Source organism: Ixodes scapularis, unplaced genomic scaffold (genome assembly GCF_016920785.2).
Source record: "Ixodes scapularis isolate PalLabHiFi unplaced genomic scaffold, ASM1692078v2 PGA_scaffold10__122_contigs__length_95168666, whole genome shotgun sequence".
Classification (NCBI taxonomy): Eukaryota; Metazoa; Arthropoda; class Arachnida; order Ixodida; family Ixodidae; genus Ixodes; species Ixodes scapularis.
The window spans coordinates 89997120-90012449 of record NW_024609836.1 but is presented as its reverse complement, the minus strand read 5'-3'; the positions used below and the strand labels follow the sequence as shown (position 1 = coordinate 90012449).

At 45.1% G+C, this 15330-nt stretch overlaps 2 protein-coding genes across 2 annotated transcripts; both read right to left on the bottom strand.

Annotated features, from left to right (window-relative positions):
- Nucleotides 1-201: 201 nt before the first annotated feature.
- Nucleotides 202-4743, bottom strand: LOC120850599 (amine sulfotransferase). Its single transcript, XM_040223156.3, has 2 exons — nucleotides 3897-4743; nucleotides 202-858 (listed from the first exon to the last, which is right to left on the bottom strand). The coding sequence occupies exons 1-2, from the start codon at nucleotides 4719-4721 to the stop codon at nucleotides 733-735; spliced, it is 951 nt and encodes a 316-aa protein (XP_040079090.1). The 5' UTR covers nucleotides 4722-4743; the 3' UTR covers nucleotides 202-732.
- Nucleotides 4744-8939: 4196 nt separating this feature from the next.
- On the bottom strand, nucleotides 8940-9887 carry LOC120850600 (sulfotransferase ssu-1-like). Its single transcript, XM_040223157.1, has one exon. It carries the CDS (start codon nucleotides 9885-9887, stop codon nucleotides 8940-8942), a length of 948 nt encoding a protein of 315 aa, XP_040079091.1.
- Between the last annotated feature and the right edge of the window lie 5443 nt (nucleotides 9888-15330).

Here is a 15330-nt window from a genome sequence, read left to right as displayed (position 1 = left end):
AGCCTAACTGCGGCAATGCAAACTACCTGCTCTTTGAACCAGTACTTTAGGCTAATCTCGCGTTTTTTGGTACGTGTATATATATATATATATATATATATATATATATATATATATCACAGCCAGGAAGCTCTCTTTTGTTGGTTGTTTATTTATTTTATTCATTCGATAAGAGCATCAGCTAAAGAAACTCTCCAAACAGAAAGCTACATGCATAAAATGATAATTTTGTAGAAGAAACTACTTCTACTATACGGAGTTTCGAAAGCTACGCCGGGAAACTGGAAGAAACAGTCCTTATCTTTAGGGCAGAAGCTCCGAGTGTCTCGACCTACGCGGGTAGAAACTGGGGGAGACGAGGAGGCGAGAGCGCAGTGGACGTCAGAACACCGAGATATGGCTAAAATGATTATTGGGTAGATGCAAAGCCAGCTTAAGCTACTTTTGTCCCTACACAATCTTTAAACGCGTTCGAACAGCGTGTAGAAACAGGCTGCTAGCTTTACGTCTACCCTCTAATCGTTCTAACCAGAGCTCGGCGTTCCGATGTCGCCGCTCGCTTTCATCTCCTCCTTTCCTTCAAGTTCTACCCGTTAGGTCAACGTGGTTGCGCAAATATTCTAAGCTCGTCAAATATTTTGCGGCGTGGCTAAGCACGCATGCCATCTGTGGCTGTGTTCTCGAAGATCTCCTGTCGTTTACGGGGTCGCAACGTTTTCTATGCTGTGCTCTTCATGGAAGGTCGAGGTCCTTCCAGAGACACATGACATCGCTGCCTCGAGTGTTCTCGGCAATCCAGTCCTTCATGAAGCGCAGTTGTTCCGCCGAAAAGTGGCTCTTGTAGTCTCCCACCACACTCTAAGAAAAAAGTTGGCCTCAAGGGACTAACGGCAGCATTTGGTCCTCTAAACTCCCAGTCGCTCCCCGAAAGGACCATCTGGTTCAAGCTAGGTACCGTGCGCAAAAGCTGGGGACTAACTGCGCTCGACTGGGACCAACCGATAGGCGTGTGCGAGCAAAAGCATCCATTAGTCCCCCTCAGACAGGGTGCATCTGTATGATTTAGTCCCCGAATGCAAACGGAATGTTTGCCAGGAGGACGGATGCTATTTCGCTTGTCTTGGGGATCGGCGAGACTCATCCCAGCACGGCTGAAAGTGTTGACAAAACTCGGACGAAACTGGCGACTTCGTTTAATGTGCCACGAGCGTTAAGACATTACATGGTAGAGCTTCACGCGTTGTGTGAATCCGAGTGAACGAATGTGTTGACTCGACTTCACCCAACTATCTCGTCAAAAATGACGTGTTGACATTCCACAAGTCCCATTTACGTAATTTGCCTACGCGCAAAAAATGTGCATTTATCCAAACGCAACACCTCCAAATACTAACACTTTTTTTCTTTTTAAAATGAAACTTAACAGTTTGTAGAAACCACGCTTTTAACATCGGAGTCTCGCAGTCAGGATAAATGGTCACTTCAAACGCTAAAACTGAGCACTGCCACCGCCGATCTAGTCGCGCGATGCGACTAGATCGCATCGCAAAAAAAATTACATGGTCACAACGGCGTGTGCGATAAGCGAGTCCAATGCCTTCGTTGGCGAGTCGTTTCTCGAAAACTCTCGCTCCGAACACCGTTGATTGGCTCAGCCGCTCCGCGTCTAGATCGCATCGCAAAAAAGTTGGGTCGAGAAGCAACTGCTCAAATCGCGTCGCTTTTTGCCCGCGATGGTCGCTTTTGCAATGAAAGTTATCGCGCTACTAGATTGCATCGCCGGTGGGATTGCGCCTCCGTCTCTGTGTGACAAACCTTTCTGGGTAGTCCAATGTCGAACTCAATATCCGCAACGACACACTTGATGCACGGCACGTTCCACTTAAAGAGCACATTCAGGGGCAGTATCCAGACGCCTTCATGCCATCGTCGTCGTTGTTTCCAAAACAATCCAGGTGAACAACGAAGAACAAACCACGCCCGGAACGTCACACCTGGCAGCACCCTACTAATACAAAACAAATGCAAAAAAAAAAAAAAAAAAAAAGCCACCCGAGAATGCTGAAAATGCTTTAGAGAGAAAAAAGAAAGAAAAAAAAGTGTTTACTTGAGGTCACTTGACCGGCGTGTTGAAAGTGGCGACCTTCTCCCGTCCTTGGAGCTCTTCGGTGTCCTTGTGTCGTGTGTAGTGGGAGCGGGAAGAGATCATCTTCTGCGCGCACTGCCCCCTCCCCGCAATCCCTCCCGCATTCTTTGCTCCTTGTTCACGCGGGGGGTTTGGCGTTGGTCAGATGGCGTCCGTCGGGAAAACGGGAAATGTCTTTGGTTGAAAAGAACCTGTTTTTAGTAAGTTGAAAGTCGAAATACAGCCTTCGTCGGAGGCTGGTCGCCTTGTGTCGTCTCCGATCATGCCGGTATCGGGTTTGGATTCGCGGTACTGAAGCACTGCACTTGATCTGTTCTGACCTCACAAGTCGAGGGAACTCGATTAAGGTATGTTGAAGTGCTTCTGTTTATGGTGTATTTATTAACGCGGCTTCAGAAAGTGTTTTATTTTGAGCGCGTTCTCTAGCTTGCAAAGCGCGCGCCATGCTCTATTCTTTTTGGCACCATGGTTGCTGATTTTGTTATGCAGCACAGAGACCTCATATTCAATCGTATCGAGCGAAACGCCAGTTCTACCGATGGCTTATTTTTTTTTTTTTTGTGTGTTTGGCAGACCCTGGCAGGATCGCTTGATCATAAACGCCTGTCCACACATGCAGCGGAGCGCTACAGGCATAGCGCTGACCTTGCGCTAAGCGCGTGCTGACGGGATCGGTCACCAGCTTTGTACCGCACCGACAAAACTCTTGCTCATGGCAGACGAAAAGTAGCTCATGACACGTGAGCAGCGCTACATCAGCGCTTCGCTGCGTGTGAGAACCGGCATTAATGGAGGCATTTATTTGATTGTACACTAGAGTTTCGCGTTGATGGCGGGAGATCGTGTTCACTTTGAAGCATAGTTTGAGCACGCACGCGCTGGGTCTGTAATTCGCAGCGAACGGTCTACTAAAATCTAATATTGCGCTGGTCTGCTGTCAACAGACCGCATGTTGGATGTGAAGCATTGTATCACTTATGCAGCCTATTTGTTAATTTATTTTGCGTGTGTTATAACTTATATCTCATATATTTGTCAAGCGATTGGGTATTTACGCTGCCCTGTTACTAATAATCCAAATTCCTCGCAAACAGGCAAGAAGCTGCCGGTGCCCCAATAAACGGTGCTGGGACTACAACCGACTTGGACAGACGTCCCAGTGTCCAAGCCATCGTCGACGCAAGTGCACTCTTCGGAATTTGGCCTTATCGTGTATTCTACCGCCCAGGAACTTCGACTTCATTCATCCTTGAATGCGATGTGTATCTACGAGGCAATAAAGCTACGTTTAACCTGAACTCCACAATTTTGTTTCGTAAATTTGTGGCTCGGGACCAAATGTAAAGGGTAAACGTTTAGTCCCAGAAGCCTAAATCCAAGGGCGCAACGTTTAGACCCAGGGGTCCAAGTGCAAGGGCCTAACAGTTAGTCCTCGGGGTTCATTTGAAACGGTGTAACAGTTAGTCCCAGGGGTTCAAGCGCAAGGGTCTAACAGTTCGTATTCGAGGTTCAATTGAAACGGTGGAACAGTTGGTCCCAAAGGACCAAGTGTAAGGGCCTAGCAGCTAGTCCTCGAGGTGTAACTGAAAGGGTGCAACAGTTAGTCCCAACGGTGCTAGTGCGAGGGACTAACCGACGGGGCGCAACAGTTGCTCCCGTTACAGTTGCTCCCCTAGGGGACTAATGGTGGTGGCAGCGCATTTGGTCCCCCGAGGGACTAAGTCACGCTCCCTTTTTTCTTAGAGTGCACGCCCTTACGGATGAAATCTCCCCTGAAACGACGAGTTTCGGGCTCATCTTTCAAAAGATGTCTGTACGCCTCCGCTGAGGCAAGAGCCTTGTCAGGAGGTAAAGAGAGAAGTTCTCTGTATAACGACTTCGGGTTCTGATTCAAGACCTTCTTCATGTTCTCCACTTGCGTCATCTCCAGCACCTTCCTCAGCAGTCCATCATCCTCGCGGAGTGCCCTCCCGTGTTCTTTTCCCAAGAAATCTGCAATCTTGAGCACGCAGGACGCTGTGTCCTTCTTGAGGTTCTCAAAGGTCAGGAAGAGCACATTCAGGTCATGGCGATGTTCGTACCAGGGCACCAAGTTGTGAAAATAGTGTCCGAAGATCACTCGTCCTTCGAGGAACATGCGCAAGAAGTAATCGAACGAAGCTTCTTCGTACTCTGGGTTAGGCGCAACGTTCTTGTGGTAGTAGTACGACACGCAGCAATCATACGGGTTCCTCGCTACGTAGATGTACTTTGCGTGAGCGCAGGTCTGCAGCCTTTCGAATGGCATGTGTGTCTTGATGGCTCCTGGCTTCTGCATTCTTTCGGCCGCCTCAGCACCGAGCAGTTCAAGGAAAGGCGATCGCAGCATGAACTCAGCGTGGTTTCTGGGTGGGACACCCTTGTTGATGATGCAGTATACGATGTATTGCATCCATGTCGTCCCGCACTTCGGGTATGTGGCCACAAATATGTCATCGGGTTTTGGTCTGTAGGTCAACGCTGACCGCAAGTTCTCTTCGGAAAAGAATGAGCTGACCAGCATCCCATCCACGTCTTTGCACCCTCCGAATGGCATGTTCCTTGGGGGTTTGTTTTCTACGAGAGACAGGTAGAAATATTAAGATCTTCGGCCCTCCAATCACCACAAGTTATCACATTTTGAAAAAAAAAAATATAATAATTTTGACACAATGAATTTGTGTGCCCAGTCAGTAGTTAGCCCACGTGCCCTGCTTTCCACAGGGGGATTTCAATTTGTTTTATCAAAATTCCTGTTGCCCGTAGTTTTTGAACCTAAAACAAGAAAATATTACTGTTTGCGGAATTTGAATCTGTACCTCAAAACGTTTATTACTGCACCGCCGTGTTAATTTTTTTAGTGGGGAGGGGGGAGGGGGGGGCCTTTTAAGAAAACATTTTTTTGGGTATTATATCAATACTTTTTGCGACTGTGCCCTTTGAAATTGCAAATCTTTTATAAGCTAAATCGGGTAGCGACGTTGCTTTCTGGTGAAAGCCGGTTTCCGAAATTAAACTGCACGCATTGGTTTCTCTTGTACACTCAACAATTGGAGCTATGTCGTATCTTTTCTACCAGAAAACGAAGCAGTCCATGGAGACGTTTTGCCAAATGAAACGTTTTAAGCAACACTTCCATATTTCGAAGGCAAGTGTATTTTATTATTTCCGGTTAGAAAATCACTGGCCATGAAACTCAGACAATAAAGTATGGTCATTGACAGCGTAAAAAACGCAGGGCGTGACTTGAACTATGAAGTTATGGTTTAGTTTTGTATATTGTAGTCATTTTTCATCAAGGCAATTGCCTGCACGCACTCATAAAACCAATAATATATCTGTTGAATGCACCACGGTGCAGTATACAACCACAGGCGTCTTGGAGTGTAGCCGAATTATCTAAAAAAGTATCAGTTAAAGTATTTACAATGAAGTCCACAAACATTGTGCTCCAGGGTTAGCGGAGCCCGACTGCCTTCACGGCCCTAATCTCGAAAAAGGACATCTTTGAGAACTCCGTCAATTCGAACTATTCAACTTACGTTCCTGTCCGTTCTCCATCAAGTGGTTCGGGTGTCGCCGTTCCAACTATGACTTCACCAACTGACTTCCCCAGGTAACAGTTTATGTTGTGGAGACAGTCGGCGCAACAAAGTTTTTATTCTTTATTCTTTATTCAGGTAGCTCCTGCAGCGCCGTTGAGGCATTATTGCAGGGGGCGAACAACATAGAAAAAAACATTTCTGCATTTGCGGCACAAACAGTTTCAACACTTAAATTGTTCCAATCCCTAATGGTCCTAACAAAGAAAGAATTTTTGCACAGTTCCGTCCTGGTGGAATATTCGCGTATTTTGTGGATATGATCTTTACGTTGGGAAATATAGTAAGGGGGTAGAAGGTAATGCAAACCGTTAATACCAGTGTGTTTATTATAAATGCTATATAGAAATTTTAAGCGCAAATGTTTCCGCCTGAATGTCAGCAAATCCCAGCCTAATGTACTCTTCATGTCCGTGACGCTCGAAAAGCGGTCGTACAGCCCCAGGACGAAGCGTGCCGCACGATTTTGGATCCTCTCTAAAGCGTCTATGTGATTTTGCTGAGCGGGATCCCACACAGTGCAAGCATAATCTGTAAGAGGTCGAACGTAGGTAAGGCATGCAAGTTCTTTTATTTTTTGTGTACACCTTTTTAGATTACGCTGGATAAAACCGAGTGCCCGTCCCGCCCTCATGACGACATCGTCAATTTGCGCATTCCACTTGCAGTCTGCTAATAAGGTCGCCCCCAGGTACTTTACTTTACCGTCGTTTTTTAGTGGTTCATTATTTAAATAATACTGAGTGTGAAGTTTATTTTTTTTTATGGGTGAAGGTGACATGTACACATTTGCTGGCGTTTAACTGCAATTTTGATAGACTGCGCCAGAGTTCAATTTGATCCAAATCAGCCTGCAGTTGTCTGGAATCCTCATCGTTTTTTATACATCTATATACAACACAATCGTCAGCACACAATCTTAGCTGAGAGCTCACGCCAACGTGAATATCATTTATAAATATTAAGAACAGCAAAGGTCCAAGTACCGACCCCTGTGGCACGCCAGAGGTAACTCCAACAAAATCTGATGTTTCACCATCTAGAACCGTACATTGCCGACGCGAACACAAATATGCCTGTATCCAATTATGTACCGAAGTATCTAGATTCAAAAGTGCCATGTTTCGCAACATGAAAACAGTTTTATTGCAATCGCGCTACAATGTTGTAGCAGCAGTCATAAGACTGCAGAAGTGGCCGCTGCCAAAGCACTGCGGCAACTGTGTCGGTCAACCGTTGACTGTTTCATGCTCGCAACAGTTACCGAAACATTGCTTTTACCCAGCAAAATGAGTGCTGTCCTGATGTTGCTAAACATTCGGGAAAAGACCAGCGCAGCTGTAGGCGAAACATTATCACGAAACACCAGCTCCGCCAACAACGTCACGTTTGCATTTGCGAGAGTGCAGAGCTGCTGTTTTGCTTCTATTCGACTGATGTTGCGGTAGCGCCGGGCCCCTTGATTCCAAAATATTGTGGCAACGCAACTTTTTTTTTTTTTTTTTTTTTTTGCTTTCGGAAAACAAAGCTTACAGTCAACGCAACGTCCGTTTTTACAGTCAGCAAACTGTTTCCGTGGCAGATTCAAAAACAGTTTGCATTTATACTGCCAGAATGCAGTCAAACATTGCTTTCCAGATGTGTTCCAACCGTACGACACAACAGTTTTGCGCTAGGATGGAATATATGTTTCGAGGAATTGTTGCGGAAACACTGGGCACCATTGTTGGTTGACTGTTGCTCAAACCTATTCGGCAAACGCTGCGCTCAACAATGGGACTGCAGCTGTACATCAGTTTTTGCCAACTGTTGCCGCATGCATCTTCTCAACATTTGCACTGCATGACGAGGCAGCGCTCCTCGCGACAGTGCTTCCCCATGATCGGGGCAACAATGTCTTGCTTTTGTTGCCAGAGTCAGTTATGCCGCAGCTGCGTGGCATAGTTTTGCGGGTGTTCCTCACTTGTCCCGCAACAATTAGAAAACAGTTGGGCAGCCTTTTGGCAACATTGCGGGCACCTCATCGCAGAACAATAGTACAGCCAACGTTACTAGAACTCAGTATACTGCCATGAACATTCCCGGAAGACGTGTCACCGATCCGTAGACAGGAACCTAACTATCGGCGATCGCAACGCCGCCACTTCTCCCGCCTCTGCCACTAAGGAAACTGCACAGCTGTTTGAACTGGTTCAGACTATCGCATTCGATAGCGTCAACTGTTACTCTTCTATTTCGGCTTTAATCGTCAATATCGTAGCCGAAACAGATACGGTAGAAGGGGTTTCAGGGATGCCAACCCCCCTCTCCCATGCGGTCGTGTTGACACCGCACGCGTTGTCAACGCCAGAGGATAGTCGCGCAAGCTAGAGCACACAATGGATAAATAAAAGCGTTTGCCCACACTCCAATGGTCGAGCTATGCCCTCGCTCGCCCACCGTAAGAGAACGGATCAGATTAAACTTTGGTCGGAGCCAAGCTACGGCGATGCAAACTATCTGCTCTTTGAACCCGTTCTTTAACTTAATCTCGCGTTTGTTGGTACGTACATATATACCTCATCCAGGAAACTCTCTTTTGCAGGTTGTTTATTTCTTTTATTCATTCGATAATAGCATCAGCTACAGAAACTATACAAAAGAAAGCTACATGCATAAAATGATAATTTTCTAGAAGAAACTACTTCTACTGTACGAAGTTTCGAAAGCTACGCCGGGATACTGGAAGAAACAGTCCTTATCTTTAGTGCAGAAGCTCCGAGTGTCTCGACCTACGCGGGTAGAAACTGGGGGAGAGGAGGAGGCGAGAGCGCAGTGGACGTCAGAACACCAAGATATGGCTAAAATGATTATTGGGTAGATGCAAAGCCAGCTGGAGCTACTTTTATCCCTACTCAATCTGCAAAGGCGTTCGAAATCGTGTAGAAACAGGCAACTAGCTTTACGTCTACCCTCTAATTGTTCTATAGCCAGAGCTCGGTGTTCCGATGTCCCCGCTCGCTTTCATCTCCTCCTTTCCTTCAAGTTCTACTCGTTAGGTCAACGTGGTTGCTCAAATATTCTAGGCTCGTCAAATATTTTGCGGCGTGGCTAAACACGCATGTCATCTGTGGCTGTGTTCTCGAAGATCTGCTGTCGTTTACGGTGTCTCAACGTCTTCTATGCTGTGCTCTTCATGGAAGGTCGAGATCCTTCCAGAGACACATGACATCGCTGCCTCGAGTATTCTCGGCAATCCAGTCCTTCATGAAGCGCAGTTGTTCCGCCGAAAAGTGGCTCTTGTAGTCTCCCACCACGCCCTTACGGATGAAATCTCCCCTGAGACGACGAGTTTCGGGCTCATCTTTCAAAATATGTCGGTACACCTCCGCGGAGGCAAGAGCCTTGTCAGGAGGTAGAGAGAGAAGTTCTCTGAATAGCGACTTCGGGCTCTGATTCAAGACCTCCTTCATGTTCTCCACTTGCGTCATCTCCAGCACCTTCCTTAGCAGTCCATCATCCTCACGGAGCGCCCTCCCGTGCTCTTTTCCCAAGAAATCTGCAATCTTGAGCACGCAGGACGCTGTGTCCTTCTTGAGGTCCTCAAAGGTCAGAAAGAGCACATTCGGGTTATGGCGATGTTCGTACCAGGACACTAAGTTGTGAAAATAGTGTCCGAAGGTCACTCGTCCTTCGAGGAACATGCGCAAGAAGTAATCGAACGAAGCTTTTTGGCACTCTGGGTTAGGCGCAACGTTCTTGTGGTAGTAGTACGACACGCAGCAATCGTAAGGGTTCCTCGCTACGTAGATGTACTTTGCGTGAGCGCAGATCTGCAGCCTTTCGAATGGCATGTGTGTCTTGATGGCTCCTGGCCTCTGCATTCTTTCGGCCGCCTCAGCACCGAGCAGTTCGAGGAAAGGCGATCGCAGCATGAACTCAGCGTGGTTTCTGGGAGGGACACCCTTGTTGATGATGCAGTATACGATGTACTGCATCCATGTCGTCCCGCACTTCGGGTATGTGGCCACAAATATGTCACCTGGTTTTGGTCTGTAGGTCAACGCTGACCGCAAGTTCTCTTCGGAAAAGAAGGAGTTGACCAGCACCCCGTCCACGTCTTTGCACCCTCCGAATGGCATGTTCCTTGGGGGTTTGTTTTCTACGAGACACAGGTGGAAATATTAAGGTTCCCGGCCCTCCATTTGGCACAAGTTAGCGAATTTTGAAAAAAAAAAAATATAATAATTTTGACACTATAAATTGCTGTGACCAGTCAGGAGTTAGCCCATGTTCTCTGCCTTCCACAGGGTGATTTTAATTCGTTTTATCAGAATTCCTGTGGCCCGTAATTTTCGAACGGAAGCAACAGAATATGACTGTTTGTGGAATTTGAATCTTTACCTAAAAACGTTTAATTACTAACCTGCCGTGTTCATTTTTTTTTTTTTTTTTTTTTAAGAGGGGGGACGGCGAGGGGGGGCTTTTCGAGAAGGTTTTTTTTTTTATTTTATCAACGCTCTTTGCCATGGTACCCTCTGAAATTGCAAATCTTTTATAAGGGAAGTTGGGTAACGACGATGCTTTCTGGTTAAAAAACTGTTTCCGAAATTAAACAACACGCATTGTTTTCTTTTGCACACTCGACATTTGGAGGTATGTCGTATCGGACAACGAAGCAGTGGAGGCGTTTTTGCCAAATGAAATGTTTTAAGCAAGGCTTTCATATTTCGAGGTCAAAAGTATTTCACTATTTCCGGTTAGAAAATTACTGGCCACGAAACTCCGGCAATAAAGTATGGTCATTGACAGCATAAAAGAAGCAGGGCGTGAATTGAATTGTGAAGTTATGGTTTAGTTAACTATTACTGTAGTCACTTTTCATCGAGGCGTTATCTGTTTAGGCACTCATAAAACTATTAATATGTGTGTTGAGTGTACCACGGTGCAATATACAAAAACAGGCGTCTGAGAGTGTAGCCGAATCATCCAAAAAAAACGTCAGTTAAAGTATTTACAATGAAGTCCACAAACATTGTGCTCCAGAGTTCGCTGAGCTCGACTGCCTTCACGGCCAAAATCTCGAAAAAGGACATCTTTGAGAACTCCGTCAATTTGAACTATTCAACTTACGTTCCTGTCCGTTCTCCATCAAGTGGTTCGGGTGTCGCCGTTTCAACTATGACTTCATCAACTGACTTCCTTGTGGCTCGGTATTTTATGACTCGATTGGCCGTGACAGTGAGGACAGAGGTTTCTCTTTCGAGATGCAGATAACAATTAACCTAGGATGTGAGGACGTCTCGGAGGAACGATTTGTTTCCGTGTTTTGTTTGTGTGACTGATATGGTTTACAGCCCTAGACGGTCAAGGCCTTCCCTTTCTGAGAGCGTGTGCTAACTCCAGGATATTTACACGTCATCTGGGACTAATCTACTATTGCTGCGTTTATATGGATGCGGCCGTGGCGCATTAGATCGAGCTAATGGGAAGTCATGCGCATCGAATCAGTTACGATCCGATTCGCTAGAAGTCGGTTGTTTGAGATCGTCAAGTCGAATGAAGATCTCGCCAAAAGCTTGGGAATCGAATCCAGTTTCGCGCGAGGCATCATGGGAATGCCGCGTTGCATTCCGGAAGTAGATGCTGACATCTGGAGCTTGAACCAGAATTACCGTACTATTATTGCAGCCCGATCTCAAAGTATGTAGTCGCCTAAGGCTTAATTTGCGTTAACTTTGCATATGAAAATGCGCGTGTGGAATATGAACTGGTAAAAACCTGCAAAAATGACCTTCTTGTTGTAGACATACCTGGAATCCTGAATAACTGTTATCCTGTTTATGTTTTTGTGAGCACCTGTGATGCCTGATGGGAGTCGTTTGACGCACCTTAACACTTTAAAACTCAACAATTTTTTTTCTTAAAAAAATTTCTAAAATGAATTGTGTTATTTGTTCGTATGCAAGTTTTCTTTCAATCTAAGGTATTCTATTATGGGGCAGTCCAGAATTTTGTTGTAAAACAAATTCTAAACTTTTGGCTTTCCGTCAAACTATAAAGTTTAAAAAAAAGTTTCAATGAGCACGCAGCCATTATTTCTTTAAAAGTGAGGCTACAAAAAAGTCGGAGGACGCTTAAGGTGGCGGTCCCACGGCCCCAACCATAATACAGGTGCCAGCTGTGCCAATGCTCCTGTTTGCGGTGCAAATCTGTCTGTGCGCGTGGCACGTATTTCGTCTTCTTACAAATAAATTGCCAATTCATCATTAGCGTCTTAGTGCAGAATGTTACATGCGTTTGTAAAAATTTCACGCAGAATAAAAAACCAAAAAGCGCAAGTCTTGATATTTTCAAAGACATATGCCTCTACGCGTTCTAATTTTCTGAACTTGTAATGGATGCATGTCGCGTTCTTATGCTTTTTAATGAATGGATGAAGGACTTGTATGTTTCTGTACTTACGTTTCTTTCTTAATTAGTACACTCATGTTGTTTTTTTCATATTTATTCAAAAAGTGTCATTTTTATACGAATTTGAAGTGTCGCAACTCAGTTTCACATCATAACGCACCGACGACATTTAAGGGCATGCTCCTGGTAAACATAGGAACAAAGCATTAAAAAAGATTAAAAGTGCAACGCCAGCACTTTTTTCTTAATACCACTTGATTACGATAAAATTTCAGAGAATTCCCTTCGCGCGCTCTTGGTTTTCTCAGATAGCATTCTAACAACTGATCTATATATATTTTTTTTAATTATCTGCTGGAGGAAATAGGCTGGTTCTCTGTAAGGCTGGTTTGGTTGTTTTCATATTCAGATTTGCTTAAAATACGAGGGTAGATTGAAATGTCTCCGGAATGAAAATGAAAACAATATATTTATTATTTCAGTCATACTTTATTTCTTTGTTTTTCGACATAATTCCCCCGAAGCTGGACACACTTGGTCTAGCCTTTCTCCAGCTTTTTTATTCCCTCCCAGAAGTGACTTTCTTCGAGATCCCCAAAACAACTGTTCACAGCCTCCATCACGTCTTCATTCGGCAGGAATTTCTTTCCTGCCAGGAAGTTCTTCAGCTTTGGGAATAGGTAGGTGGAAGTCCGACAAAGCCCAATCAGGTGAATACGGTGGTTGCGGAAGGATTTGGAACTTCAGTTCTATCAGTTTTTGCTGAGCGACTGCACTTGATTGGGTGGGTGCATTGTTCTGGGGAAACACCTTTTTCTTGACCATTCCCGAGCGTTTTCCTTTAATCACTTGTTTCAGCTTGTCCAGATGTGGTATGTACTAATGGCCAGTAACAGTCTTTTCTATTTTCAAGATAATTAATGAGCTCAATTTCTTGTTCGTCCCAAAAAACTGATGCCATCGCCTTCCCTGCCGACTGAAGGGTCTTTGCCTTCTTCGAAGCCGATTCACCAGGCCCAGTAAATTGTTTGGATTTACTTTTTGTCTCTGGCGTTATCAATGTGGACCTAGTTCTCGTCCATAGTTACAAATCGTCGCTTGAAATTTGTTTTATTTGCCTGAAACACTTGCAAACTGTCGGCTGACGTTCGGGCTCGAATGCGTTTTTGCTCCCGATTGAGCAAGTGCGGCATCCATTTTGCAGAACGTTTCCTTAATCACATTCCTTTGTGTAAATCATGAGCAACTCGTTCAGAAGAGACTCCCACTTCTTCCTCAATTTTACGCACTTTTTGAGGATGTCTTTCAAAACCAAGTGATGAATTTCATCCAGAATTTCTGGTGTGGTAGCTGTTTTTTGGACGTCTAGAAGGTGGTTCATGAATCGTGTCCGTGTGACTACGCTTGAATTCGGAAACCCAAAAACTCACCGTGGGAACCGAAGGTGAGGATTCCCCAAGAACAGCATTCAACGTGTATTTAACATCCGTCGCAGTTTTTTTTTTTTCTCGAAATAAAAATATTTGATGACCGCTCGTATTTCGTTTTGATCCATCAGTGAAAATGTTCATGGTTGCTCTACTAGAATGCTTGTCAAAGCCAAACTATTAAGATATAAATTTGACATTTGCGGTATTTTACACGAAAGGGTTGCCAATACAGTGACATAAACTTATTTTGAAACAAAAGACCCCCAAGCGGCGATTCCGGAAACTTTTCAATGTCACCTCGTAATGTTAAATCATCTGACTATTTTGAAGCTTGACCCTGTACACAAGAATCCGGTTTCAGAGAAGAGGACAGCTATTTAAACAACGATTCTTTAATTAAAGGTTTTCTCGTTGTAATCAATATCACTTTCCATGATTGTAATTTTTTTAAAGCGTACTAATTGTCCTAAAATATCGAATATGACTTTTGTCGTAGCAGACGACGCGCACTTGCGCGCTATCTTTTGAAAGGTGGCTTAAAATTCGAGGTCGAGAAGTTCAGAAAAATTGGTGCTGATTCGGACCCTGACAGCGTTACTGGATCGGATAAGGTGACAAGTTCCTGGAAAAAAGTGACGCGATGCCTTTCATTGCCGCGTAGCGGCGCTTGTGTCGCAGCCCGCCCGACTCGCTCGGTCTGATTGGCCTAGGTACCCTTGGGTACGCCGTGAAACACAACGTTTTGATCTGGGTTCTAAAAGTGTGTTACAAACGACTGTTGCGAGTATGATAATGTCCGGATTGTGACAACATTTTCTTGGACTTCTGAGTTAAATTCACGCCCGTTGGGTATTCCTAGCTTTGACAGTCTTCAACATTCGGCACCAAGGCAAGCAAGCTCCGAGAAATGGCTGCGTCTATTGGGATTTCCGGGCAGATGGACTGTTGTGTTCTGGTCGCCTGCGGATTAAAATATTGTGAACCTCTCTTCTGGCGCTTTGTGTTCGTGCCTTAAGTCCAAGCATAAACTGCTGCATACATTCCAAAGCCGCATTAGGAAAGAATGTCAATTTGAAGACGTCTTCGTCACGTGAAGGAAACGGGCTGTTTTTGTATTTGTATTTGACTGCGTTGAGAACATTTGGGGTGGTGTAAACGGCTGAGTTATTCCTCTGGTCTGTTCTTTACGTGTGTGGCAACCTCGGTTTCTTGCCGGTGCGTGCCATTTCGAAGACGTGTGACTAAGGGGTAAGAATTTCAAGACATCACTTCCGATCAGCGGCGGATCCGTGTGTGTATACTTTTAAAATGTACGTATGACCGTCCGGTAAATATTAGAGCTGTCATTTTTATAGTACCTGATACAGCTTCGCGGCGACAGTGTACGAATTGTGACACTCTCGTTGTCTATGGGAAACGAGTTCACTTTACAGCAACATGCTTGTTGGCGTGTTACAGTTGTGCTTCAAACAAATTCATGATGTTTCAAGTCAAAAGAGAGTAGCACTTTACCAACTAGGTCATAAGCTGTCTTCAGTTTAGTGAAATACCTTACTACAAATGCTGCACTCACCTGCCCAAACTGTCAGGGAGGAGATCCAGTTGTCCCGCCTCTAGCGAATGTTTCTTACCTGCTATAGCGTGATCTTGAGCGTGTGCGCGCAGCCACAGACAGGCGCCAGGCAACAAGCACATGTTTGAGGCTAAACATCTTAAAGAGACGCCCTGCCGTTCTCAGTAT